A 25,506-nucleotide genomic window follows, 5' to 3' on the forward strand; every position below is an offset into this window, starting at 1 on the left:
GGAGGTTGCGTGCCAGGTGGGAGGGCCAGGTAAACAGAAGGCCAAATCCCAGGAGATTCCTGGCCATGACCCAGGCATCTTAAATGTGCCACCAGCCCCTGGTAAGGGGCTGTCTCCAAGCCATGCAGGTGGCAGCAGGTGGACACCTTCAAAGCCCTGCCCCATAGCCACCATCTGCCTATCCACTAGGTCCTTCCAAGCCCGCACCTGTCTGGCCTCGTGTGCCTGGGTGGGCTGTGCCCTCGGCAGGGTAGGGCAATCTCAGCCCGTTGGCGTGCTGTTCTGAATCGCTGTTCAGAATTCCCACCTGCACACAACCCGCCCCGGGTCTGCAGGTCAGGAAGGCTGTTAAAGCCAGCCAAGGCTTCAGCTTTCAGGCTTCCTCTCTCAACGGGGCACCTGGAAGCCATACCCCTTTCTGGAAGCACCTTCTGGGCCAGCATGAGCCCAGGGTTCACGGCAGTTGCTTCTCAGCCACCCCAGTGATGAGCGTGAGCTCAGGAAAAGAGAGGAACAGGACCAGATCAAGGGCTCACCCAGCCCCCAGCCCCTTCTGCCATGGAGGGAGCAGGCAGAGTGCGTACAGCCACTGGTCTACACGAAACACTTCTAGAAGCTGCTCAGCTGGACAAGGTGGCAAAAAGAGGCAGATGCAAGCCTGGAGAAGTCCCACTCTGGGGTGGGGGCAGGGAAGGGGACCCACCCCCAATCAGCCCCTTCTCACCTCTGTCGGCTCACCAGGCACCACTCCCCTACCCAGACTCACCCAGATTCTCCTGCCTGGACCAGCCTGCCAAGAGCAGACAGTCCTCCCTGCCATCCTGTGTTCCAAAGCCTGCTTGGTGGGGGCCCCTGGAGGGAGAATGGCCCCAGAAGAGAGTGTAACCAGGAGACCTATCCCCTCCCTGGATGCCACATTGCACCCGGGCGGTCATGAGGGCTACAGGGCGGCAAGGGGAGAAGCTGGAACCTGCAGGGGGAACAACCCTGAGGACAGCCCCAAGGAGAGACCACGGCCCAGACCAGGCTAGAGCCTTGACCAGGCAGGGTTAGGAGGGAGTGAGACAGGGTGCCACCTCTGGAGGGCTTCTGGAGAGGGGGACACACAGATGGCACCAGGAGCCCATCTGCTGGGGGCAAGCGGCCTGAGACCTGGTCCCCAGGAGCAGAGGAGGGGTCCAGCCACAGACGCCCGCCGGGGCTCTTCTTCCCTACTAAGCCTGGGGAGGGGGTGTCTGGTCACCCTGTGGGGAGTGGCCCCCACATCCTACAGGTCCTGTCTACTCTGAGTCAGGGGGACGGGGGAGCTGACCACTCCAACACCACAGCCGGCCCCCCCCACCCCCCACTCTCCCTGGTGCCTGCTCCCCCAGGAGGGTGGGCCGGACCTAGATGAAGTGAAGGGCACAGCGCCCCTCAGGATGGGACGGCCACCCACAGAGAGAGAGCCTCGGCATTTCAATGACGGTGACAGCTCTAGAGACCCTTGGAGGTCCCGCACGGCCCCTGGTCTGGGCAGCCACACCCCACTCCAGGGCGCAGGGCCAGGGCACTGACGGGCACCCCGCTGGAACCCTGATGGAGGCAGTGAGCCAAAGGGGGAGCAGCCGATAAGTCAAGGTCAGTGAATGTGAGGAGTGATGGCCGCTGGCCGCCAGGAACTCGAGTGTGTGTGTGTGTGTGTGTGTGTGTGTGTGTGATCCAGCTCCAGGTCCCAGCTGTGGACGAGTCACAGTCAGCAAACATGAGTAATGGATACTGGCCGCCAGGAACTCGAGTGTGTGTGCATCTGCATGTCTGTGTGTATCATCCAGTTCCATGTCCAAGCTGTGTGTGTCTATCATCCAGCTCCATGTCCCAGCTGTGGACAGGTCCCCAGAGGACAAGGCCCGCCACCTACAGCAGCCTCCTCCACAGCCCATGGACACCCCCAGGAGGACTTATGCACCCGGCAGGGGCACGCTATGCTGCTCAGAGGTCAGGCTGGCCTCAGCCAGCTCCACCACTCGCCACAGACGTCTGCAAGGTCCCCATGAGCCCAGGGAGGCCACAGCCTGGGGAGCGGGGCTGAATGAGGGGGACTGCTCCTGGACCCAGCACCAGCAGAGGATGCGCTGCTCCAGATGCCTGAGCTCCAAAGGTCAGGCACCATCATGCCCAGTGGGCGGAGGATGAGGACAAGGGTGAAGCCCGAGGCAGGCGGACAGGGGGGCAGGGCCGGGTCGCTGCCCAGACTGTGCCCGTCCACCAGGTGGGTACCTGCAGGAGCTCCACAAGCCACAGCGCCTGGGCAGCAGGAGAGGGAGGACAGTGCCCACGCAGCCCTGGGCCTGAGGGCATGCTTGAGGAAGGCAGCCCTGAGGGCAAAGATGGCAGGGCAGAGGCCCCTTGTCGGTCCTTGTGCCCAGGGCTCAGGGGCTGCAAGGCAGCTCTACTTAGGGGAACAGTCAGCGGGCCCAAGAGTGTGGGACTGCAGGGGGCTTGAGCCTCTCCAGGGGACCCCAGGACCCTGCGGCGGCCCCACATCCTGGCCGAGGGGTGTCCCCATGAGTCACGGCCACGATCCCTGAGGACGAGCCCTGCAAGCTCAGCCTCAGCCTCAGCTCCTGCCCGGGGACGGAGACAGAGAGCCCAGCTCTCCTGAGGCCATGGTCATCAGGCTCGAGAAGAGTGTGGTGGCCACAGACAGGGCCAGGAGCTGTCGCCAAGGGCCCCAGCGCTGCCCAGAAGCAAGAGGCAACAGGAGGAGCCCTCACCACCCACAGAAGCTGCATGACACATTCACAGCCACCAAGCGTGTCACCGGGAAGTCCCATCTCAGTCCCAGCCAGGAGGTGGGGCAGCAGGCACATCCCCCATGGGCACAGCGGGAGCATCTTCCTGGGGCCAAAGGGACACTCAGCTGCCACCCCAGGCTGGCACCAGCCCAGCCCAGGGATACCAGGCACAGCCATTGAAGAAAAGGGGCTCATCAGCCTTCACCCCCTCAACGGGGGCCCCCTGGGAAGGAGGGGGTGCAGGCAGGGCTGACCACAGGGTGGGGACACCTCGGAGGTCAGAGAGCACGGGGCCCAGGCCTGAGTGTGCACTTGCACAGCCGTGGCATGCACAGGCTGCCAGGGTGAGAAAGCTTCTGCGCCTGTGCTCAGGGCTGCACCACTGGCTGGGATGGCCCTTCGGGCTGCAGACTCCTGGGCGGAGGGGCAGAGGGCACACGCCGCGGGCTCTGTGGGCCATGCTGGGATCATCACACGATCTCTGTTTCTCTGGCTTTCTGTGTGTTTGGTCTGCAACCATTTCAAGGTGAAAAGCCACTCTGCCTATACAACACACGCCTGGCCTGGCTCGGTTCCGGGCTGCAACCCGCCACCCCTGCTTCCACAAAGGACACATTCCTGAGGGGCCTGGGCAGCCCGGGAGTCCCACACCTGGGCTCAGGGGCAGGGACACTCCTTGGAGCCTTCTCATGCGGCACGAATGTGAAGAACCTAGGCCCACGTGGGTACCATTCTCTTCTCCACAGGGTGACCAGTGTGACCCATAAAATCACAGCAGAGGTGAGGGAGTGTCACCTCGAGATGAGTTATGAGACAAACACTGTGGCTTCCATCTCGGGGCTGCGCTGTCTCTCTGAAATCACTGGATCTGGGGAAGGCCTGACTCGAGCAGCCCGGTGGAGAGGCCTGGTGGGGAGGGACCATCCCCTGCCGCAGCCTCGTGAACCCTCCAGAAGCAGAGCCTACCCATCTCCCACCCCAACACCCCAGGCAGACCAGAGGGCTGTGGCCCCAGAGAAGCCTTGACTGCAGCCTGTGATGGACCCCAGGCCAGAAGCCCCAGCCAGGCCTTCTAGAATTCTGTCCTTCAGACACCTGGGAGATTACCAGTGCTGGTTGTTTTAAGGGACTACACTACATCTGGGGTAATTTGCTACACATGGTTGCATGCTAAGTCACTTCAGTCGTGTCCGACTCCTTGCGACCCCATGGACTGTAGCCTGCCAGGCTCCTCTGTCCATGGGATTCTCCAGGCAAGAGTACTAGAGTGGGTTGCCATTTCCTTCTCCAGGGGATCTTCGCAACCCACATCTCTTCTGTCTCCTGTGTTGACAGGCAGGTTTTTACCCTTGTTATTCAGCAATGGGTAATTTATACACGATGACTTTAAATAGAGAAGATCACCGTAAGTCAATTGGCAGCAAACAAACCGACAAGAAACCCCAGAAACCAATAGGAAGACCCTGGAAAGTCTGATGACACAAACTCTAAGATCGTCTGCCTAGTCAAACGCAAACCCCAAACCACAAAGTCAAGAGACAAGTGACAAAATGGGCCAAAAAATAGTACCAAGATGTGACTCAGGGCTCATATCATTAATGTATAGAGAACTTGAACCAGTCAATAAGAAAAGACCAGTGACCCAAAGGAAAAGGGTGCAGGAGAGGGCCTTGGAAAATGCCAACCAAAGTGCCACCCCCCTCCCCCGAAATGATCCCACTGCAAGAATGTACTCGGGGGCTGGGGTTCCAGAGCTGCTGGTTCTGGGCACATGGGGCAGCTGGACACTGGCATTGCTTTTCATCTGTGGCTCCAACTGGATGGCGGGCCATCCTGGAGCCAAAGACAGACAAGCCTCGGCAAAGTCTGGCCAAAGTGGGTGGTGGTGCTGGGTATTGAGGAGGTCTGGGCAGCATCACCCAGGAGCTGGGAGATCCTCTTGGTGAGGAACGTGTGGCAGGAAAGGCAGTGGCTTCCCACCAGCGAGAGAAGGCTGACCACACCTGCAGACCAGACAACTGTCAGGGCAGTTCCTGGGCAGACAACCCCCTTGCTGCTCTCCGCGCGTGTGTGCTAAGTCGCTTCAGTCATGTCCGACTCTTCACAACCCCGTGGACTGTAGCCCACCGGCTCCTCTGTCCATGGGATTCTCCAGGCAAGAATCCTGCAGTGGGTTGCCATGCCCTCCTCCACGGGTCTTCCCAACTCAAGGATTGAACCCGCATCTCCTTACATCTCCTGCATCGGAAGGTGGGTTCTTTGCCACTAGCACCACCTGGGAAGCTCTTCGGGTCTCCATGCTCCCCCAGACCCACACTTGGTCCTAGGGCCGATGTTCCTTTCCCATCCCTGACCTCAGCATGTAGGCCTTTTTCCTCTGCCTCATCAGATAGTTCCTCCATCCCCACACCCAGGCACAGGATCTGATCTCGCCCCACCCTCCTACGTGTCCAGATGTTATCAGCCCAAGTGAGGAGCTGTTGAGCAACTCAACAAACCTGACACCTGATCCTGCCTGGGCTGTGGACAGCCCCCTCCTTCAGCTTCAGGCAGGGAAGGGTGAGGACTGCTCAATGGGAAGCCCCAGATCTCGCGAGAGCCACCAGCCTCCTGGCTTTTCCCCGCCCTGCGGGGACCCTGCAGAGAACCAGTCCAGGAGAAGGGCAGGGGGCACACACCTAGGAGTCTCAGGCCTCTAGAGCCGCACTGCTGTGGGGTTTCTGGACCAGCAGCGGCAGCAGCACTGGGAGCTTGTGGGAGTCACAAATGCTGAAGCCCCACCCCAGATGTGCAAGATCAGAGATTCTAGGGCGGGGCCCTGCGGCCCGGCTTTGAGTTGAGCCCTCCAGGTGTTCTCACGACCCTTCCAGCGTGAGAACCAGCGTCAGGATGGATAGTTTCTTTCTTTCTTTTCTTTTTTTTACGATGGATGGTTTCTGATCACATCCACTGCTAGTGAAGCCAGGAGCTTTCTCTCCCTGCTGGGTTCACTCACCTTGACCTCCAGGGAAAAGGCAGGCAGCAGGCACTGAGGGCTGCAACCATAGGCGGCCCTGGAGAACAGGAGTGCCTGGGCAAGATTCCCTCCCAGCGGGCCACACCTGTCGAGTGACAGGGGGAAGACTGTTACTTTGGGCCCTCCCCACCTCCAGAAGCATGGCACCCCTGGCCGACTCCACGTTTCTGGGCACTGGGCTCAGCTCTGCCCACCTCTCCCTTGTTACTCCGTGTGGGGCGGGGGGAAGGGGGCAGGATCCGGGCTTCACAGAGAATCATCCCAGTCACACTCACGGGCTGTGGAACACGGTGGGCCTGGCAATGGGTGGGGGCGGCTGGAGGCGGCCAGATTCGAGACCCTGGGAGGGTGGAAGGCATCCGAAGCGCGAGGCAAGGCCGCCCTCAGACGCCAGGACTGGAGGGCGGGGCCAAGCGGAGACCCCCTGACCCTGCCCTTTGGCATATTGGCGGGGTTGCCGCCCACCCTCCCCGCTCACACGGTCCTTGGGCGCCCCTAATACACTGTCCTGGGCCATCTCGAGGGCCAGACGCCCTCAGTACAGCAGGGGGGGGGTCCAGCCGGGAGTGGGGGGTGGGGCCCCGACGGAATCCCCAAGGTCTCCAGGGCCCTGGACTCTGGGGAGGCGTCTCTTCGCCCTCTCCCCAGGAAAAGACGCACAACCCAGCTAACTGCGGGGCTTTGACCCCGCCCAGGACCCAGAGGGCAGGCTTCTGTGCACCGAGATGGGGGGGGGGGGACACGAAGCGAGGGGCCGTTTCCGTGCTTCGAGCCCCGCCCTGAGCGTCCCCGCGGCCGTCGCCTCTCGCTCCCCTCCTCAGGCCGCCCACCGGAAGCCGTGGCGTACCGCCTTCCTGCCCACCTCTTCCGGCTGGCTTCACCAATGACCATACTCGACTCCTGAGAAGACCCGCCCTCCAGCTCCAAGCAAGCCTGTCCCTCTTTCTGACGGGCAGCTCTGTGGCCCAATCAGAGCAGGCCGGTCGCGTGAGTTCCGCCTTCCGCCCAGCGGTCTGGTCGGTCTCGTTTTCCTCAGTCCGTAGTCGGGCGTGCTGTGGGCCCCTGGACTTTCCCGCGGGGAGATCCAGACTGTCCGCGTACGGATTACGTACAGAGTAATCCGATGTGTATACGCCAAGCCCTGCGGTGTGCCTATGGTGTGAGCTTGTATTCTGAAGGAATTAAGTTCACGGGAAGTTACAGGGAAATGCCCCTCCCGTTGTTGCCCCAGCATCAGCGTGTTGCGTAGCCAGTGGGCCCTCACACCAAGAGATGGCATTGGTATCATCAGAAAGCTGCTCAGGGTTCTCCGTGCGTGTGTGCGCGCGAGCCAGTGTTTAGGACACCACACTCCCACTGCTGGTGGCCTGGGTTTGAGTCCTGGATGGGGAGCTGGGATGCAGGATACCTCGCCATACACACACACACACACGTCAGTACATTAATGAAAGCATGCAATTTGATAACGGGGTGTGCTTTTTTTAATCACACACTGCCCTTGAGATCCATCCATCTCAATCAATAGTTGGTTTCAGCAGTCAGTTTGTATTGCTAGCCTTCTTCCTTGGTGTGGGTCAGCCACAGTTGTTCAAGCCTTCACCCACTGTTGCCTGTTTCCACTTTTAGGTTTCTAGAAAAAATCTGCTTTGAACATTTGTATCCAGGATTTCCTGTGGTCAGAATTTTCCGTTTCTTTGGCATGAATGCCCAGCAGTGCAAGTGCTGTGTCCTAAGGAAGTGGACGATTAGCCTTAGAAGAAACTGCCAATTTGCATTCCACTGTGGCTGGACCATTTTACCTTACCACCCTGGATATTTTTAAAGCACATAATTGAAGATTTTTACAAAACATTGTTTTAGGCAAGACTGTTAACAATTCTGTTTCTCACCTCTAACTATATTCTTCTATGGGATCACCTACATAGTTCCTCACTCAGGTTAAAAAAAACACACACCCTGTATATTCAGTGTGATTTTAACTAGCAGTAATATATCTGCAAAAGTCTTCCTTCTCAGTACACAAAGTCTAGCTCATGTCATCTCTGGCCACAAGGTACTGGAGGGAGCACATGTGCTATAATTTACATAAGGAATCCCCAACTCATGTGTTACCTTTTCCATTGTTCTTCTTATTTGTTTGTTAGCAGCTCTGAAGATGTGTAAATCTCCTGCTAGGATAATTATCTTTAAGTGGAACTGCCAGGTCAAAACCTATGGGTATTTACCATGTTTATTGATACTAAGCAGTTGCCTCCCCAAAAGACCCCGATCGGCATATAGCAGGGCTGTTAGCCCTGTGTTCCATATGTTGCAGAGATTTTCTCTCAGTCTCTCTCTAAAGAGCTCAGCTTTTTATTGAATGTGTTACTAAAGTGAGTGAAATTGCTCAGTTGTGTCCGATTTTTTGCGACTCCATGGACTGTAGCCTACCAGGATCCTCCATCCATGGGATTTTCCAGGCAAGAGTACTGGAGAGGGTTGCCATTTCCTTCTCCAGGAGATCTTCCTGACCCAGGGATCGAACCCGGGTCTCCCATATTGTAGGCAGACACTTTACCATCTGAGCCACCAGGGAAGTTACTACAGAGGTTTAGTCAAAAAGAGCAAAGCTCATGTCATCATCAGAGTCTTCAGATTCTTTTTACTTTGTTCTACTTTCTTCTCAGCTGGGGCAGCAGTGGTGGAGGGGGCAGGACCTTATGGTGGCGCAGCACCACTTGTCGGGACAGGTCCACCAGCCCCCACATGGCAGATGAAGCTGCCGATGCTGACACTGGCCAAAGCCTTTACAAACAAGCCTGGCCAGAAAGAGTCAACATTTACACTGGCTGCTTTAACGAGGGCACTGATCTTATCCTCTGTGACCATCACCTCACTAGGCAGAATGAGGGCCGAGTAGGTGCAAAGAAGTTCCAAGACAGAGGCCACAGTGCGGGCGAGTGCTCGGTGGGGCTGCTGGCTCGGTGCCAGTTGCCAGATGAAGTGAGGGCCTCACGCCAAAACAGCCTTGGCTTTTCAGAAGGACCGAGCACCTTAGGGGCCGCAGAAGAAAGGATCTCTCTTTTTTGGCTGCGCAGCATGGCATGCCAGATCTTAGTTCCCAGACCAAGAATTGACTCGAGCCCGCCCCCTGCAGTGGAAGCATGGAGTCTTAACCACTGTACCGCTGTGGGATTCCTGTCTCTTGTCTCAAAAGACTAGGCTGGCTGGTTTCGGCTGTCAAGAAGTTACACAATTTTATGTGACCAAATTATTACACTCTGGATTGATGATTTCTGGGTTGTGTATCTTGGGCACAAAGTTGTCCTGCCTCAAGTGAGGAGAGTCATGTGACTCGGGGCAGAATTTCCGAGTTCCCACACCCAATGCTTCGTGGACCCAGGCTGGCTGATTCTTGCTGTCTGCTGGCCCCACTACTGTGTGTGTGTGTGTGGGGGGGGTGTCCTATGATCTCAGGCTAGGTAGGCCGGGACTGGGGCCAGTGCCCATCAGACACCCAGCCCCTGCACCCGTGGGATGCCAGGTCAGTTGGGGAAAAGACAAGGAAACGTGTACAGAGAAGAGTGTTTTATAATATTTAAATGCATAGGTGGCCCACCGGTGAGCAAGCGAGATCCATGGGGAAAGCACAGATAAGAACCGAGAATCCACCTACAACCAGTGCTCTTGAAAGGTCACCTGCATGGTACGAAGGAGGGACAAGGCTGTAAAAGGAACTGGGTCCATCCCAGCATGCGTCTGAGTGAGAAGACCGGTCCCCATCATCTGCAAGCAGGGGCTTCCATCCCTCTGCCACAGACAGTGGGGCTTCAGCAAACCACTGGCTGAGGGAGGCTCCCCCCAAACCCCCCCGCACTGTGGTTGTACTGCTGGGCTCCTGGCAGAGTGAATGCTCCCAGAAGGGACGCCTCACCTCTGGCTTCCCACTCAGGACTCCCAGAGGGCCAGCTAAAGACCGGTCTGTGATCTCACGTTGAAGACACCACCCATCCTCATGGAACGCTGGCAGGTCCCTCAGAGAGAGGAGTGGCCCTGTTATATCCCCAGGGTGTCACTGTCAGAGGCCAGATGATATAATTTTCTGTAAGGGCTGGGACTGTCTGCTATGGGCCTGGATTCACCCATCCCAGCCTCGCGGAGGCCCTAGAAAGTTGGTAGCATGTCACCCCCTTCTCCAGATGAGCAAATGAGGACACGAAGACTTGAGCAGCTTGTTCTGAATCTCTAGCTAGCAGAGGGAGGGGTGGATAAGGACACTGGCCTCTAAGTCTACCTCCTTTTGCAGGATGTGAAGTGAAGTGAAAGTCTCTTAGTCGTGTCCAACTCTTTGCGACCCCATGGACTGTACAGTCCACAGAATTCTCTGGGCCAGAATACTAGAGTGGGTAGCTCTTCCCTTCTCCCAGGGATCTTCCCAACCCAGGGATCAAACCCCGGTCTCCCACATTGCAGGCGGATTCTTTACCACCTGAGCCACTAGGGAAGCCCAAGAATACTGGATTCGGTAGCCTGTCCCTTCTCTAGAGGATCTTCCCGACCCAGGAATCAAACTGAGGTCTCCTGCATTGCAGGTGGATTCTTTACCAACTGAGCTCTCAGGGAAGCTCTTTCGCAGCCTACGCTTTCCATCTGGCTCCCAAGGAGGTTCCTGGGGCATCATATCACACATCAGCTTGTCCTGAAGGCATCAGAGGTGAGTCCCAGTGACTATCCCTGGGCCTTGGACCAGTCCATAAAGGAAGGAGGTGAGAAAGAGAAACACCTGTACTCTTGTGCCTAATCAGGAGGACTTTGAAACAGAGAGTACCTTTGAATTCTCATGAGATCAGGGAGCGGTTCTCATGGATATTTACCAGTCATCTGCATTCCTGTGATAAAAGGCTACTGCAACTCCCCCAATCTTCACTGGCCTCCAAGACACCAAAAGAGACACACACGGTGGGAGGTGGGAGGGAGGTTCAAGAGGGAGGGGGACATATGTATACCTATGGCTGATCCATGTTGATGTACGACACAGTATTGTAAAGCAATTATCCTCCAATTAAAAATTAACTTTAAAAAGTAGATACACAAGAAAGAATCAAAAAGATAAGATGAATTCTAAAAGTCTAGGTGGATTTGAAAACAAAAAAAGAACTTTAGACATTAGAAACAAAACCAGTCTTTGAAATAAAAATCTCAGCTGATGAATCAAACCACAGGTAGATGACTCGGAAGATGACAAGGCAGTGACCCTGAGGAGAGATGGGCCAGTCTTCGTGGCCCCTCATCCTGGCTTCTGGGCTTCCAATGACGTCAACCCCTTCCCTTCTTGCCCTGGGTCTGGGGTGGCAGCTGCTTCCTGTACTCGCTGCATGCCTTCAGCCCTCAGAGCCACTCCTGAGTGACCACCTGTGTTTGAGGCTCTCATGACCTTCAGGGGTCTCAGCAGTCACCATGCTGTCCCTGTGCTCGACTGGGGTGAAGGGCCAAGGGCAGCAAGTGCCTGAGGAGCCAGAGCGGCTGCTACCCTGAACTGTTACGGAGGGAATGCCGGGAACCAAGGCTGCAGTGTCCCTGGGAGGAAACTGACAAGGACACCTGCCTTAGCTCTCGGCTCAGGTCACAGGATGACAGCCACAGCTCTTCCATGGCAGCCTGCAAATTCCCCTGTGCCTGCAGGGTTGACGGGGCTGGAAATCAAACACAGCATCCTACCATGTAAGTTGCAGAATCCACAGGTTGCTTGAATTTCCAGCCTCTCTGCATTTCCTAGGTGAAAGGCAGGGGCACCGCGTGGATGTCAGTTCAGTTCAGTTCAGTTGTTCAGTCCTGTCTGACTCTTTGCAACCCCATGAATTGCAGCACACCAGGCCTCCCTGTCCATCACCAACTCCTGCACTCAAACTCACGTCCATCGAGTTGGTGATGCCATCTAGCCATCTCATCCTCTGTCGTCCCCTTCTCCTCCTGCCCCCAATCCCTCCCAGCATCAGAGTCTTTTCCAATGAGTCAACTCTTCGCATGAGGTGGCCAAAGTACTGGAGTTTCAGCTTTAGCATCATTCCTTCCAATGAACACCCAGGACTGATCTCCCCAAGGGACTCTCAAGAGTCTTCTCCAACACCACAGTTCAAAAGCATCAATTCTTCGGCGCTCAGTTTTCTTCACAGTTCAACTCTCACATCCATACATGACTACTGGAAAAAGCATAGTCTTGACTAGACGGACCTTTGTTGGCAAAGTAATGTCTCTGCTTTTCAATATGCTATCTAGGTTGGTCATAACTTTCCTTCCAAGGAGTAAGCATCTTTTAATTTCATGGCTGCAGTCACCATCTGCAGTGATTTTGGAGCCCAGAAAAATAAAATCTGACACTGTTTCCCTTGTTTCCCCATCTATTTCCCATGAAGTGATGGGACCAGATGCCATGATCTTAGTTTTCTGAATGTTGAGCTTGAAGCCAACTTTTTCACTCTTCTCTTTCACTTTTATCAAGAGGCTTTTTAGTTCCTCTTCATTTTCTGCCATAAGGGTGCTGTCATCTGCATATCTGAGGTTATTGATATTTCTCCCGGAAATCTTGATTCCAGCTTGTGCTTCTTCCAGCCCAGCGTTTCTCATGATGTACTCTGCATGTAAGTTAAATGAGCAGGGTGACAATATACAGCCTTGCCGTACTCCTTTTCCTATTTGGAACCAGTCTGTCGTTCCATGTCCAGTTCTAACTGTTGCTTCCTGACCTGCATATAGGTTTCTCAAGAGGCAGGTCAGATGGTCTAGTGTTCCCATCTCTTTCAGAATTTTCCATAGTTTATTGTGACCCACACAGTCAAAGGCTTTGGCATAGTCAATAAAGCAGAAATAGATGTTTTTCTGGAACTCTCTTGCTTTTTCTATGATCCAGAAGATGTTGGCAATTTGATCTCTTAACCAGAGATAAAAATTCCTCTGCTTTTTCTAAAACCAGCTTGAACATCTGGAAGTTCACCATTCACGTACTGCTGAAGCCTGGCTTGGAGAATTTGAGCATTACTTTACTAGCGTGTGAGAGAGTGCAATTGTGCGGTAGTTTGAGCATTCTTTGGCATTGCCTTTCTTTGGGATTGGAATGAAAACTGACCTTTTCCAGTCCTGTGGCCACTGCTGAGTTTTCCAAATTTGCTGGCATATTGAGTGCAGCACTTTCACAGCATCATCTTTCAGGATTTGGAATAGCTCAACTGGAATTCCATCACCTCCACTAGCTTTGTTCGTAGTGATGCTTTCTAAGGCCCACTGGACTTCACATTCCAGGATGTCTGGCTCTAGGTGAGTGATCACACCATCGTGATTATCTGGGTCGTGAAGATCTTTTTTGTATAGTTCTTCTGTGTATTCTTGCCATCTCTTCTTAATATCTTCTGCTTCTGTTAGGTCCATACCATTTCTGTCCTTTATCGAGCCCATCTTTGCATGAAATGTTCCTTTGGTATCTCTGATTTTCTTGAAGAGATCCCTAGTCTTTCCCATTCTGTTGTTTTCCTCTATTTCTTTTCATTGATCGCTGAAGAAGGCTTTCTTATCTCTTCTTGCTATTCTTTGGAACTCTGCATTCAGATGCTTATATCTTTCCTTTTCTCCTTTGCTTTTCACTTCTCTTCTTTTCACAGCTATTTGTAAAGCCTCCCCAGACAGCCATTTTGCTTTTTTTGCATTTCTTTTCCATGGCGAAGGTCTTGATCTCTGTCTCCTGTACAATGTCACGAACCTCCGTCCATAGTTCATCAGGCACTCTATCTATCAGATCTAGTCCCTTAAATCTATTTGTCACTTCCACTGTATAATCATAAGGGATTTGGTTTAGGTCATACCTGAATGGTCTAGTGGTTTTCCCTACTTTCTTCAATTTCAGTCTGAATTTGGAAATAAGGAGTTCATGATCTGAGCCACAGACAGCTCCCCATCTTGTTTTTGCTGACTGTATAGAGCTTCTCCATCTTTGGTTGCAAAGAATATAATCAGTCTGATTTTGGTGTTGACCATCTGGTGACGTCCATGTGTAGAGTCTGCTCTTGTGTTGTTGGAAGAGGGTGTTTGCTATGACCAGTGTATTCTCTTGGCAAAACTCTATTAGCCTTTGCCCTGCTTCATTCCGTATTCCAAGGCCAAATTTGCCTGTTACTCCAGGTGTTTCTTGACTTACTACTTTTGCATTCCAGTCCCCTATAATGAAAAGGACATCTTTTGGGGGTATTAGTTCTAAAAGGTCTTGTAGGTCTTCATTAGCCATTTAACTTCAGCTTCTTCAATGTTACTGGTTGGGGCACAGGCTTGGATTACTGTGACATTGAATGGTTTGCCTTGGAAATGAACAGAGATCATTCCGTCGTTTTTGAGATTGCATCCAAGTACTGCATTTCGGACTCTTTTGTTGACCATGATGGCTACTCCATTTCTTCTAAGGGATTCCTGCCCACAGTAGTAGATATAATGGTCATCTGAGTTAAATTCACCCATTCCAGTACATTTTAGTTCGCTGATTCCTAGAATGTCAATATTCACTCTTGCCATCTGTTTGACCACTTCCAATTTGCCTTGATTCATGGACCTAACATTCCAGGTTCCTATGCAATATTGCTCTTTACAGCATCGGACCTTGCTTCTATCACCAGTCACATCCACAACTGGTATTGTTTTTGCTTTGGCTCCATCCCTTCATTCTTTCTGGAGTTATTTCTCCACTGATCTCCAGTAGCATATTGGGCACCTACTGACCTGGGGAGTTTCTCTTTCAGTATCCTATCATTTTGCCTTTTCATACTGTTCATGGGGTTCTCAAGGCAAGAATACTGAAGTGGTTTGCCATTCCCTTCTCCAGTGGACCACATTCTGTCAGACCTCTCCACCATGACCCACCCGTCTTGGGTTGCCCCATGGGCATGGCTTAGTTTCATTGAGTTAGACAAGGCTGTGGTCCATGTGATTAGATTGACTAGTTTTCTGTGAGTATGGTTTCAGTGTGTCTGCCCTCTGATGCCCTCTTGCAACATCTACTGTCTTACTTGGGTTTCTCTTACCTTGGACGTGGGGTATCTCTTCACAGCTGCTCCAGCAAAGCACAGCCACTGCTCCTTACCTTGGATGAGGGGTATCTCCTCACTACCGCCCCTCCTGACCTTGAACATGAAGTAGCTCCTCTAGGCCCTCCTGCGCCTGCACAGCCACCGCTCCTTGGACGTGGGGTAGCTCCTCCTGGCCACCGCCCCTGGCCTCGGGCGTGGGGTAGATCCTCTCAGCCACTCCTGCACTGTCACAGCCTGGCACTCAGCTCACCACAGGTAATTGTCTTCGTGTGGGTGCGGGCTCCCTAGCCATCCGAGGGGCTCCTCGAGTGGCCGGTCCGGGCGCGGTCACCTCAGCAACCTCCCACAGAATCGGGCTTCAGGCCAGCGCCTGTGTGGCCTTCCACTGCGTGGATGAGTGGGGCCTTAAAACTGAGACTTGGGATATTTGGTTGCCCTCAGTGGAAGCTGACAATCGGCAAGCCCCCCGTCCCCCAGAGCCTCCCTTGCTGATGGAAGTAGCTTGCCCAGCTGTGTCTGGGATGCTGGTGTTCTGTCCTTTGCGGACTGTGTCATTACCTCACCTGGTGCCAATGCCTTGCAAGGGGACACCAATTGTCCTCCAGACCCTCTGCCACCATGTCCTGTTGCCACGAGACCCACAGTGAAGTGAGTGAAGTCAAAGTCGCTTAGTCGTGTCCAATTCTTTGCGACCCCACGGACTATATTGTCCATGGAATTATCCAGGCCAGAATACTGGAGTGGGTAGCGTTTCCCTTCTCCCGGCGATCTTCCTGGCCCAGGGATCAAACCCAGATCTCCCGCATTGCAGGAGTATTCTTTACCAGCTGAGCCAAAAGGGAAGCCCTTTAAGACCCCTAAGTGGGGTCCGATTACTGCATGATCCAGGGGACAGGGATACAGTGAGGGTGGGGGCATCTTTCATCTCTGCACCTCTCCACTACACTCTTCCCTTCTTGCTTGAGTGGCCTGCAAGTTTTCTGTCTGTTCTTCTCAGTAAGCAGGGAACCCTGTAGGGATCATTTCAGGATTACTGAGTGTCAGGCACCCCGTTTCTCATCCTGTGCATGGCCCAGCAAGGTATTGTGCCACAGTAGGGAGATAGAATGTACCTGTCTTCTCTCTGGTGGCTGGTAAAGCTGTCCTTGGGGAGGCATGTCTGTAGGTGGGCGTGCTCCAACTGGAGGACTCCGCTCCCAGACCCCAACTGTCCACGTGGAATCACTTTCTCTGTCCTTTTATGTCCAGGAGGGCTGTGCTGCACACCTTTGCCACCAGCCTTTTGTGCACCTTCACGCATATCTGCCACTATGCCCCGGCCCCGCCCGTCCACCACTACCTCAACCAACCTCAGCTTCCTCTTCTCTCGGGCCATACCTCTTGCTCTCTGCGGGCCGTCAGCTCTCGGTTGGGAGCACTGTCATTCGGTTTGTTTCTGGGGACCTAGGCCGCCGCAGGCCTCTCTCTGCTTCGGGGGTCGAGGCTGCAGCCTCACGCCATCATATTCACCCCTTTCAGGGCGGCCCCACCCCCCGAGGGCAGTGCCTGTGATGCTGATTGGCTAAGGCTCAGTGAGTGACCGGACAAAACCCAATGACATGGCCCAGGCTGCGCGGATTGGTCGGCCCCGGGCAGGCGGGCGCAAGGTGTGCGGAGAGCCGGCGGGGCGGGTGGGGTGCAGGCCTTCGCCAGGCAGTGGCCAAATGGTGGGTAGGTACAGGCGGGTTGGAGGTGGGGGAGGTTGGAGCAGCCAAGGCTGCCGAGGAGAGGGTTGGCCAGAGAGGGAGAAGGCGGGGCCGATTCTCTGCTGAGCCCTGGGCGATCCTAGAGAGGCTGGAAAGTGGCTGGGGCGTGCATGCGTGCGTACTGGAGGCCACTGCTGGGGAGTACGAACGCGCCACAAGCTAGGGTAGCCTTCAGTGGGGACATTTATATGGCATTTCTAAAATCCTGGCCACAGCCCTATGGGAGAAGCTGTCCCCACCCTCAGCACTGTCATCCCCTTTGAGAAATGAAACTGAGGCCAAAACGGGTGACTTTAGTTCACCTTTACATACACAAGTAGGCAACCTGTGGATTAGAATCATGCGTCAGGGTCACCCGAGTCTGTGGCTCTAGATCAAGGGACATTCAGACACTTAAGCACCTAGAGCAGTTGACAGCATTCCTGTCCCTTATCACCTCAGCTACTCTGCACCCTGGAGGTATAGCTGGGCCACTCCCATCCCTACATGATCCTCTCTCCTCCCAGCCCCTATTCCTAAAGTCAGCTCTTCTGTTCTTGCCCAACTCCTGTGGGGGCCTGAACTCAGGCTTTTGGAATGGAGTTTTTATCATGGATTGTATTTGGAACTCCATTTAGGCTTCAACAGTGCATTGCTGCACTGTTGTTGTGAACATCACCAAATCAGGCATTATACATCTAAATACAAGCTGGTGTGGTGCACAGTGCCTGGTCACACATCCTAGCTTGTGTGTTCATAACAGCTTTACCTTAGAGTGCTTTACAGATGTCATGGTTATCATTATGGTCAGTTTCATTCACCCCTGGTGAATCTACTTTAACCACACACACACACATTCAAAAGAGTAAACAATTATCACATGACCCAGCAACTCCTAGCTTTATATACACCCAATAATACACCAATATATATACACCCAATATACACCAAGTAATGGAGAAGGCAATGGCACCCCACTACAGTACTCTTGCCTGGAAAATCCCACGGACAGAGGAGGCTGGTAGGCTGCAGTCCACGGGGTCGCTAAGTGTTGGACACGACTGAGCAACTTCACTTTCACTTTTCACTTTCATGCATTGGAGGAGGAAATGGCTACCCACTCCAGTGTTCTTGCCTAGAGAATCCCATGAACAGAGGAGCCTGGTGGGCTGCCATCTATGGGGTCGCACAGAGTTGGACACGACTGAAGCAACTTAGCAGTAGCAATGTAAGTAAAACTATAATCCACAAACTTGAAAAGGAATGTTCGTAGCATTATTCACAATAGACAAAAAGTAAAAATCCAGATTTCTACAAACCGATGGACAAAACAGTCTATACATAGGATGGACTATTTTGTGGCCATAAAAAAGAATGAAATTCTGTAACATGCTCTAATGTAGATGAACCTGAAATACATTATGCTAAGAAGCTAGGAGACAAAAAGGTCACATACTGTGATTCCATTCATACAAAATGTCCAGAATATGTTAAAACCCTAGAAACAGTAAACACACGAGTGGTTACCAGGGGCTGGGACAGTGAATGGGGACTACTCAGGGGTGCAGTTCTCTCTGGAGTGATACAAATGTCCTAAAATGAACCACAGTGATGGTTACAGAACTCTGAGTATGCTAAGTACCACTAACTTGTATTCTTTCAATGGGTGAACTGCATGGAATGTGAGATGTCCAGTTAAGTGAGGTAAAATTTTGATTATTTGCATTTTATCAATTTTCTATATGACCCTGTAATCAACTGTTATTTTTATAGAAAAATGTCAACTATTTAATATTTACTTGCCTGCACCAGGACTTACTTGCAGCACTGCAGCATGTGGGCTCTAGCTCCCCAACCAGGGATTTAACCCAGGCCCTTTGCATTGGGAGTGCAGTCTTAGCCACTGGACCATCAGGGAAGTCCCTGGTATTTTTAATATTTTTGTATTTTGATACATTTGATATATTTTCTATCAATTACATCAACTATTTTTAAAATTTTTGAAGTTTTATGAAATAAGCATACTATCATGCTAATTTTACAGGCCAGGGAACCAGCTTAGTGAGTTAAAAAGCCAGGAACAGAAAGACTAGGCTCTGCAAATAACTCAGTGGCAGACTGGTTCTTCCATCTCTACCACACATTCTAGAACAAAAACCCCTTGATGACCAGTTAGTGAGAATGACAGAAATAAGGACCACGACATTCCAGATACATCCAGCCAACTTTAGTTTTGAAGCTCCGGTCTATCCTTCATTTATCTGGCAGGTATTCTCTTGTATTCCAACCACATGGTTTAAATGCTCTGACCTAAAATAAGGAGTTGGCTCAGGGCTGGCTTTTCAGGCTGAATACTGTCCTCTAGTGGTACACCTCCTGCCCACTACCCTTTCCAGGGCTTGTTGGGGACATGGATCTCTCTCCTGGTTTAAAGAACAGCTTCTTCCTTATTTAGGATTTTATCAAGGAGAAACAAAATCACACATCCAAGGCACAGAGCAAAACAGCTAGCCAGTTCTTCATTGCTTTATTAATGTCAACTTTAATATCCTCAGTAGATGAGTACAATTGAGCTAACAGTTTGGTTTGGTCACTGAGTAAATAAGACATTCCTGAGATCTGACCAGAGAGCAGAGTGTGGAGGTCAGACCTAGTCGTGTCCTCTCTTCACAGAACAGTCACTTCAAACAGTACAGCACATCCTAAGAGCTTTCACTGCTGCTCCACAGCCTCTGCATGGGAGAGGGATGAAGGCAAACACCAGAGGAAATTCCACATCAACTGCAGTCACACAGTACCTGGAAGGCTGCAGGTAGGATAGTAGCACCTGACCTCATGCATGGGCCATCAGTGGGCAGCATGGTGGTATAATACTGCCCAACTTGGGCGACTGCAGTCTACAATTCACATTTTTTTCTTTTACTTATGAGGAAAATGCACACATTTAAGAAACTGTTACCTTATATTGGTCTCTACCCCAGTTATCTCTAGTCTCATCAGAAAACTTGCTATCAGGTGGTTGTTTTGTTAGCTATTCTGTCACTTCAGACTTTATCTTATAATCCACTTTAATGATTCAAAGGTAAGAGTTATACGTGTTATATGTAGTTATGGCTTAACAAGAAAGCAGTTAACTTGCATTATTTTTAAAAAGAATAAAGCACAATAGCATAGATTTAAGTAATCATTTGGCAACAAGCATAAACGTAAGGTAAGGTAAACAGGCCAGTCTGTTGGTCAAAGCCAACAGCTAAGCTATTTCATTAAAATTCGTTCCACAGCCCATATGATGTGTTTGGAACTGATTCCAAACATATCCAGCAGGTCACTGGGCTTCCCGCTCCGAGGGATCCCTGACACTGCCAGCTGATGGACCACGATGTCAGGCTCCATGGAGACGGCTGCAGAGACGGCCTCCCCGATACCACCTGAAGAAGCAAGGGATATTAGGGTATGTTCTGGAAGCAGCTAGTCAGCCTCAAAACCCCATCATGTAGAGACCTTTGAATGTGGTGGTTCCCAGGGAGAAAAGTTTCTCACTAGGCACTGATTTATAAACAACTGTTCCCTAACTGTCCAGAAGAGTTCTCATTCAAAAGTACAAGTCTTCAAATTGCTCCCAGCCCCACTTATGGCAGGGGTTATCTCCACTGGGGCTCCATGGACACAAGGATCTGTGGAGCTCAGATTCTCAAACCTGTCAGGAGCCCAAGAATTAGCTTCTGACTTCAGAAAGGCCAGCATGCAAGGCTGGCCTGGGGGTGGCGCCCAGGCAGGCTGGTATGAGTCCTTGACATCAATGAGACACTTTCCCTACTGCTAAGAGTGGTCTCTGTGCCTCAGCTGTTGGCACCACAGGGTGACTTATGGGGCTCACCTGCTTTCCTCTGGGAGTCGGGAAGTTTGGCATGTGCCTGGCAGCCATCAGCCCTTAATACTACTCACGGCAATGAGTCTCGAGTGGGTTCCCTAGGTCTCCAGGGGGGCATCTGTTGCTGCCAGTTAAGGGAGCATGCTGGGGGCCCCCCAAAGGAGGGAGGGAACCAAAGGCATGGGGGTCTTCACCCCTGACCCGTGTCTTCTGCCCCTGGGGGTCCCAGTGTGTGCCCCTTCCTTGGAGAGTGCTTCCCTGCAGACCATGGGCTTGCTCTGGAGCCCCTGACACATGAACACATGAAGCTCCCCACTCGCTCCTCTGCCCTACCTGACCTTCCCAGGCCGAACACTGCTCAGCCCCCTCTCGCTGGTCACACTTCCTGCATTTGCTGTGTTCTCTGCTTGCAAGGTACTGTCTGCATTTTTTGCAGGGGGCAAACTATGAATCAGTCAATACACAAGAGCAACTGTGAAGCTTCTTATGATCCATCCCGCCACAATGCCAAGTTAGACATTCCTCTGTACTGCCACTGAGCCAGCCAAGGACCAGGCAGGGCACACTGTGCTGAAACACATCGACAAGGATGGACATGGGACCTCCCTTGGCTAGTGTAGATGGGCAAGAGACCCTACACCCACACCCTTACAAAGAGAAAGTAATACAGGGTGAGTGGTCAGCTGGAGGGACTGCCCGTGGTCATGGCATACTTCTGGTCAAGGAAAACAAAACATGTTCCACCAAAGCAGACTTTCAAAATGGTCCCCCCTAAGGCTTGCACACACCTTCTGGGTAGTGATCCTCCACTGTGATAATCTGGCCACCTGTGGCTTTTGCATTGGAGATGATGGTGGCAGCATCCAGAGGTTTAACAGTAAACAGGTCAATGACACGGAGAGAAATACCTGGAAAATAGCAATAACCAGCTTAGTGTATCAAGCAGACTTAGACTAAAAAGATGCATTGGGGCAGACAGGCAGCCCAACCTCTTCCAGCCCAAACTTCAGTGTTCAGCAACCCCCAACTGACCTTGCTTGGAAAGATCATCAGCGGCAGCTAAGGCTTCGTGCAAAGTAATTCCAGCTCCGACAACCGTAATCTTGTCGTTCACACTTTGACGGATGACCTGGTGTTGCACCCACAAAACAAAAATGCTGCGCTTACTACACAGAATCAATCTCAAAGTGGAGGACAGTCTGCTCTCCCGAGCCTACCAATTTCAGTGCTTCATAGTTCACTATACGAAAGGCTGAGTCAGCACACTGACCAATAAGGACTGCTCTCTTTAATAAGCCCCACTTCATGTTTATTTAACAAATTTGTCTACCTTTCCTCATGATTCACAATGCCAAATCACTAAGTTCTTTTACAGTATGTATGCAAAATGACCCTTTACCAAAGCAAGTGGATTTCCAACTGGAATGTGAAAGGCAGAAGGCCAGAAGCAAATTCCACAGCCCATTTGCTCCAGTGTGGACTCACCCCCACCAAGGGATCTGAAAAGGCACCACCTCTGGACTGCTTAGACCTCTTTCTGGAGGTATCCATGCAGATTGGACTCTGATGATGAATGTGCTAATGAGGGCTATTTGAGAGCATCTTGGGGTGCTCTGTGCCAAGCACCCTGCATGCCCAAGTGCCCTGTGATGCCCATGCATTAGTGGGCCCATTCTGTGACTGAGGAAAGCAAACCTGAGAACAGGAGGAACTCGCCCAGGGCAGGGTTGAGACCAACAGCCAGACCCGTATGAATTCAAAGCCCATGTTCCCAACCATTTGCTAGTCTGTAAGCAGACAGGGTTCTCTGCTCTGTTTTCCATTGGTTTGTTTCTTTCAAAGTCACCCAACCAAAGGCATCTGGAATTAGTCTGCATTGCATTCCTCTCTATAGGTTTCCCTGTAGCATAAGCACCACTGCTGACTAGATATTTAGGGCTTTAAACCACTTGCCCCATCCTTTAAGAATGTCCTAGCCTTTTTATGTGTATATGTAAATATACACACACACCCCTATATGCCCCTTTGCAAACCCAGCCTTGAATTACTCATGCCATGCATATCGTCACACATAATTTAACTCACATCAGGAAATTTACTTCATTTTGTCAGGATAGGACAAACATCATGGGGAAAAAAAGACAAGAGAGATGTGAAAACTCTGAAAACCACATGACTGTCAGCGAGACACCCTCCCTGCCACCCCCAGAGGCAAACAGATGGCCTTGAGTGGGAGTCCATGTAACAATAGCACCTGTACTTCACACTGAAGTGAATAGTTCAGCTTTTCCATTCAGTGGAATGAAACTATGGGGGGCTGGAACTGTTCTGAATATACCTGCTCTCCTGTGGCACTAAAGCTATTCAGGGCTCATTTATTCATTCTGAGCACACTACCACTGTGAATTCTGGTGCAGCCTAGTCCTTATCAATCAAGTTGGAAGTCATGTATTGCTCCTTTAAGAGTGACTATCATTCTTTTACATACTTAAGAAGAGTATTCTAAAAGGCTTATAAGATAAAAGGCAGGACATAAAACAGTCCTACACAGCATGATCTCAACTAAGATATACACCTAGAAAAAGTCAGGAAGAAAACATGCCCAAACGTCTTAAGGCCTGCCCTCTAGGTGGTGGACAATCATGTATTTTCTCCATAGATGCTATTGGCTTTCTGCACGCACAACTCTGAAAGGCAGGCCCACAGACAGCAGGCTGCTGACTGGGCTTGCTGCTTACCCTTCTTTGGCCCTTATCTTCAAAACATGGCTGCGATGAACATTGGGGTACAAAAAAATAAATAAATAAAAAATAAAAATTTAATTCATTAGCAAAAAAAAAATATGGCTGCTAACTATCTGTGCTTCCAAGGCTTTCTCAAGGACACAGGAGATAGGAAGCACCCAGCAGGCCTGAAGGTTGTGGCCACATCCCACAAAACCAACCTCAGGGCCACACGATGGCCAGAGGCAAGACGGTTCATGTTTGTTATATTCCTGGCCTCCAATGGGCAAAACAAGAACCTAACAGATCTACTACTCATTTGAAATGGGTTCTATCATTTTTTTAGCTTGACGTTGTCTGTGGTAACGTACAGCCAAGCAACTCAAGAGTCTTCAAGTTATTTATCTTTAAGGGTTCAACAGAGACTCCTTTCAGAAAGGAGAAAAGTTAAGTTTAGGCTGACACTGGCAGAATATTACTTTCTGAAGAAAAGCAGGCAAATATGATTTTTTTAAAAAACTAGAACAAATGAAGAATGAAGCCTCAACTGTTGGGGCCCCTGACTCTGGCTGTAAACAACAGCGCTCCCAACACAAACTAATACTGGAAGATACAGGAGAACTTAAGGCCTTACCTTGGCCTGTCCAATCTGAAAGCTTTCTTGTGGGGTGTAAATAATTGCAGTTTCTGGCCGACTGGTTCGAATGTAGCACATCCCCTAGGGTGTAAATGAATACCAGAGCCACAGTTTAGAAAATAAAACTAAATTTCCAACTAATAAACCTTAAAAAGAAGCTGGGAAGTACTGAACAATTCTTAGTACGAAAAACAAAATGTGCATTCTGGAGCGAGGGATAACTGTCTCTAACCACTGGCAACAGGTCAGGTGTTACTGATCAGGAGGCAGAAGCCTGTGAGGGAAGCTGCTGGATGCCCAGTGACAAGCTCTCCATGCTATCATGCTCACCCCTTTGGGAAAGCTTCCTCAGATACACACCGATCTGTCTCAATAGAATGTAAACTCGGGGCACGAGCTCTTACTTACCTTGAATAGAAACCCTAAAACATAACGGTAAACAATTTTTGTCGCAACAGTGTATAATACTTCATTCTTAGAAATACCTTAAAACGAGATGCCAGTCCAGGTTCGATGCACGATACCGGATGCTTGGGGCTAGAGCACTGGGACGACCCAGAGGGATGGTACAGGGAGGGAGGAGGGAGGAGGGTTCAGGATGGGGAACACATGTATACCTGTGGCGGATTCATTTTGATGTTTGGCAAAACTAATACAATTATGTAAAGTTTAAAAATAAAATAAAATTTAAAAAAAATAAAAAAAAAGAAATACCTTAGATACCAGAACATAAAATTACTCATCTTCCAATGAGAAGATGTCAATTCTTTTCATCATCATCACCTTGAACATATAAATAGAACTATAAACAAATACTCAAATATCTATAGAGTATTTGTTAATTTGTGTGCATGCATGCTAAGTCATGTTGAACTCTGTGACCCCATGGACTGTGTAGCCCACCAGGCTCCTCTGTCTACGGGGCTTCCCATGTGGCATTAGTGGTAAAGAACCCGCCTCCCAGTGCAGGAGACCTAAGAGACCCAGGTTTAATTCCTGGATTGGGAAGATCCCGATAGGGGGAAATGGCGAATTCTCTGTGCCACCAGAGAACCCAATTGTTGAAATCACACACGATAAACTAATACATTAATTTAGAAACACTGCTTCCTTTTGTTCATTTACACACTATGAACTACTTCTGTTCAGTACATTTTTAGGAGGTAAAATTTACTTAAGTGGAGCACACCCTGAATTCTGACAAGTTATACACCATGTATCTGTCTCCTCAGTTTGGAGATCATTTGTACTTGCCCAGAAAGTTCCCTCATGCCTCTCTCCCACCCAAGAAGCAACCTCTATTCTGATGTTTCTTTTGAACTTTCCACAAATAAGATACTGCAACACACATGAGCTTGTGCTGTATGTGCAGACAATGTCCAGGATACACCAAGTAGAAAAGTACAGAACCATGTGTGAGCTCACTTAGGTTAAAAAATAAAGAAAAAAAAGTCAAAGAAACTCATGTGTCACACACGTTGGAAATGCCAGGAATGGAACCTGTGTGTTGCATGACCCATCTCAACTGTGCACAGGGTTGTGTGCAGAGCTGGGGGGTGGTAGTGGTGAGGTGAGTCCAGTGACTGCTAGCTGGAGAGTTTGGAAAGGTAAAGATTCTGTTCCCTAACTTTTCCTGCAGCTTCAGGGTTCTGTGTCTCCTGTACTGCAGGCAGATTCTTTACCCGCTGAGCCATCAGGGAAGCCCCTGCAGCTG

The 25,506-nt window shown here is 51.1% G+C and overlaps 1 protein-coding gene, 1 long non-coding RNA gene and 1 pseudogene across 3 annotated transcripts in view; all 3 read right to left on the reverse strand.

The window, feature by feature from the left end:
* Positions 1-4,351: 4,351 nt before the first annotated feature.
* On the reverse strand, positions 4,352-6,633 carry LOC147341033 (uncharacterized). Its single transcript, XR_015159791.1, has 3 exons — positions 6,069-6,633; positions 5,773-5,878; positions 4,352-4,780 (listed from the first exon to the last, which is right to left on the reverse strand). It is a non-coding gene; the product is annotated as an uncharacterized LOC147341033 (long non-coding RNA).
* A 1,625-nt stretch (positions 6,634-8,258) lies between these two features.
* On the reverse strand, positions 8,259-16,212 carry LOC147341034 (large ribosomal subunit protein P1 pseudogene; annotated as a pseudogene).
* A 2,859-nt stretch (positions 16,213-19,071) lies between these two features.
* The window catches only part of TKTL1 (transketolase like 1), a 28,453-nt gene continuing 22,018 nt past the window's right edge, over positions 19,072-25,506 (reverse strand). For both annotated transcript variants that reach the window (XM_086389512.1, XM_086389511.1), the window contains 4 exons: positions 23,790-23,873; positions 21,465-21,561; positions 21,221-21,340; positions 19,072-19,989 (listed from right to left, as the gene is read on the reverse strand). In XM_086389512.1, coding sequence (XP_086245638.1) covers positions 19,817-19,989; positions 21,221-21,340; positions 21,465-21,561; positions 23,790-23,873 — 474 coding nt within the window. In that variant the 3' untranslated portion in view covers positions 19,072-19,816. The remainder of the gene's footprint in view (positions 19,990-21,220; positions 21,341-21,464; positions 21,562-23,789; positions 23,874-25,506) is intronic.

Source organism: Bos grunniens, chromosome X (assembly GCF_055505025.1).
Source record: "Bos grunniens cultivar Pamir isolate PY7600 chromosome X, Bosgru_T2T1.0, whole genome shotgun sequence".
In the NCBI taxonomy this organism is placed as follows: Eukaryota; Metazoa; Chordata; class Mammalia; order Artiodactyla; family Bovidae; genus Bos; species Bos grunniens.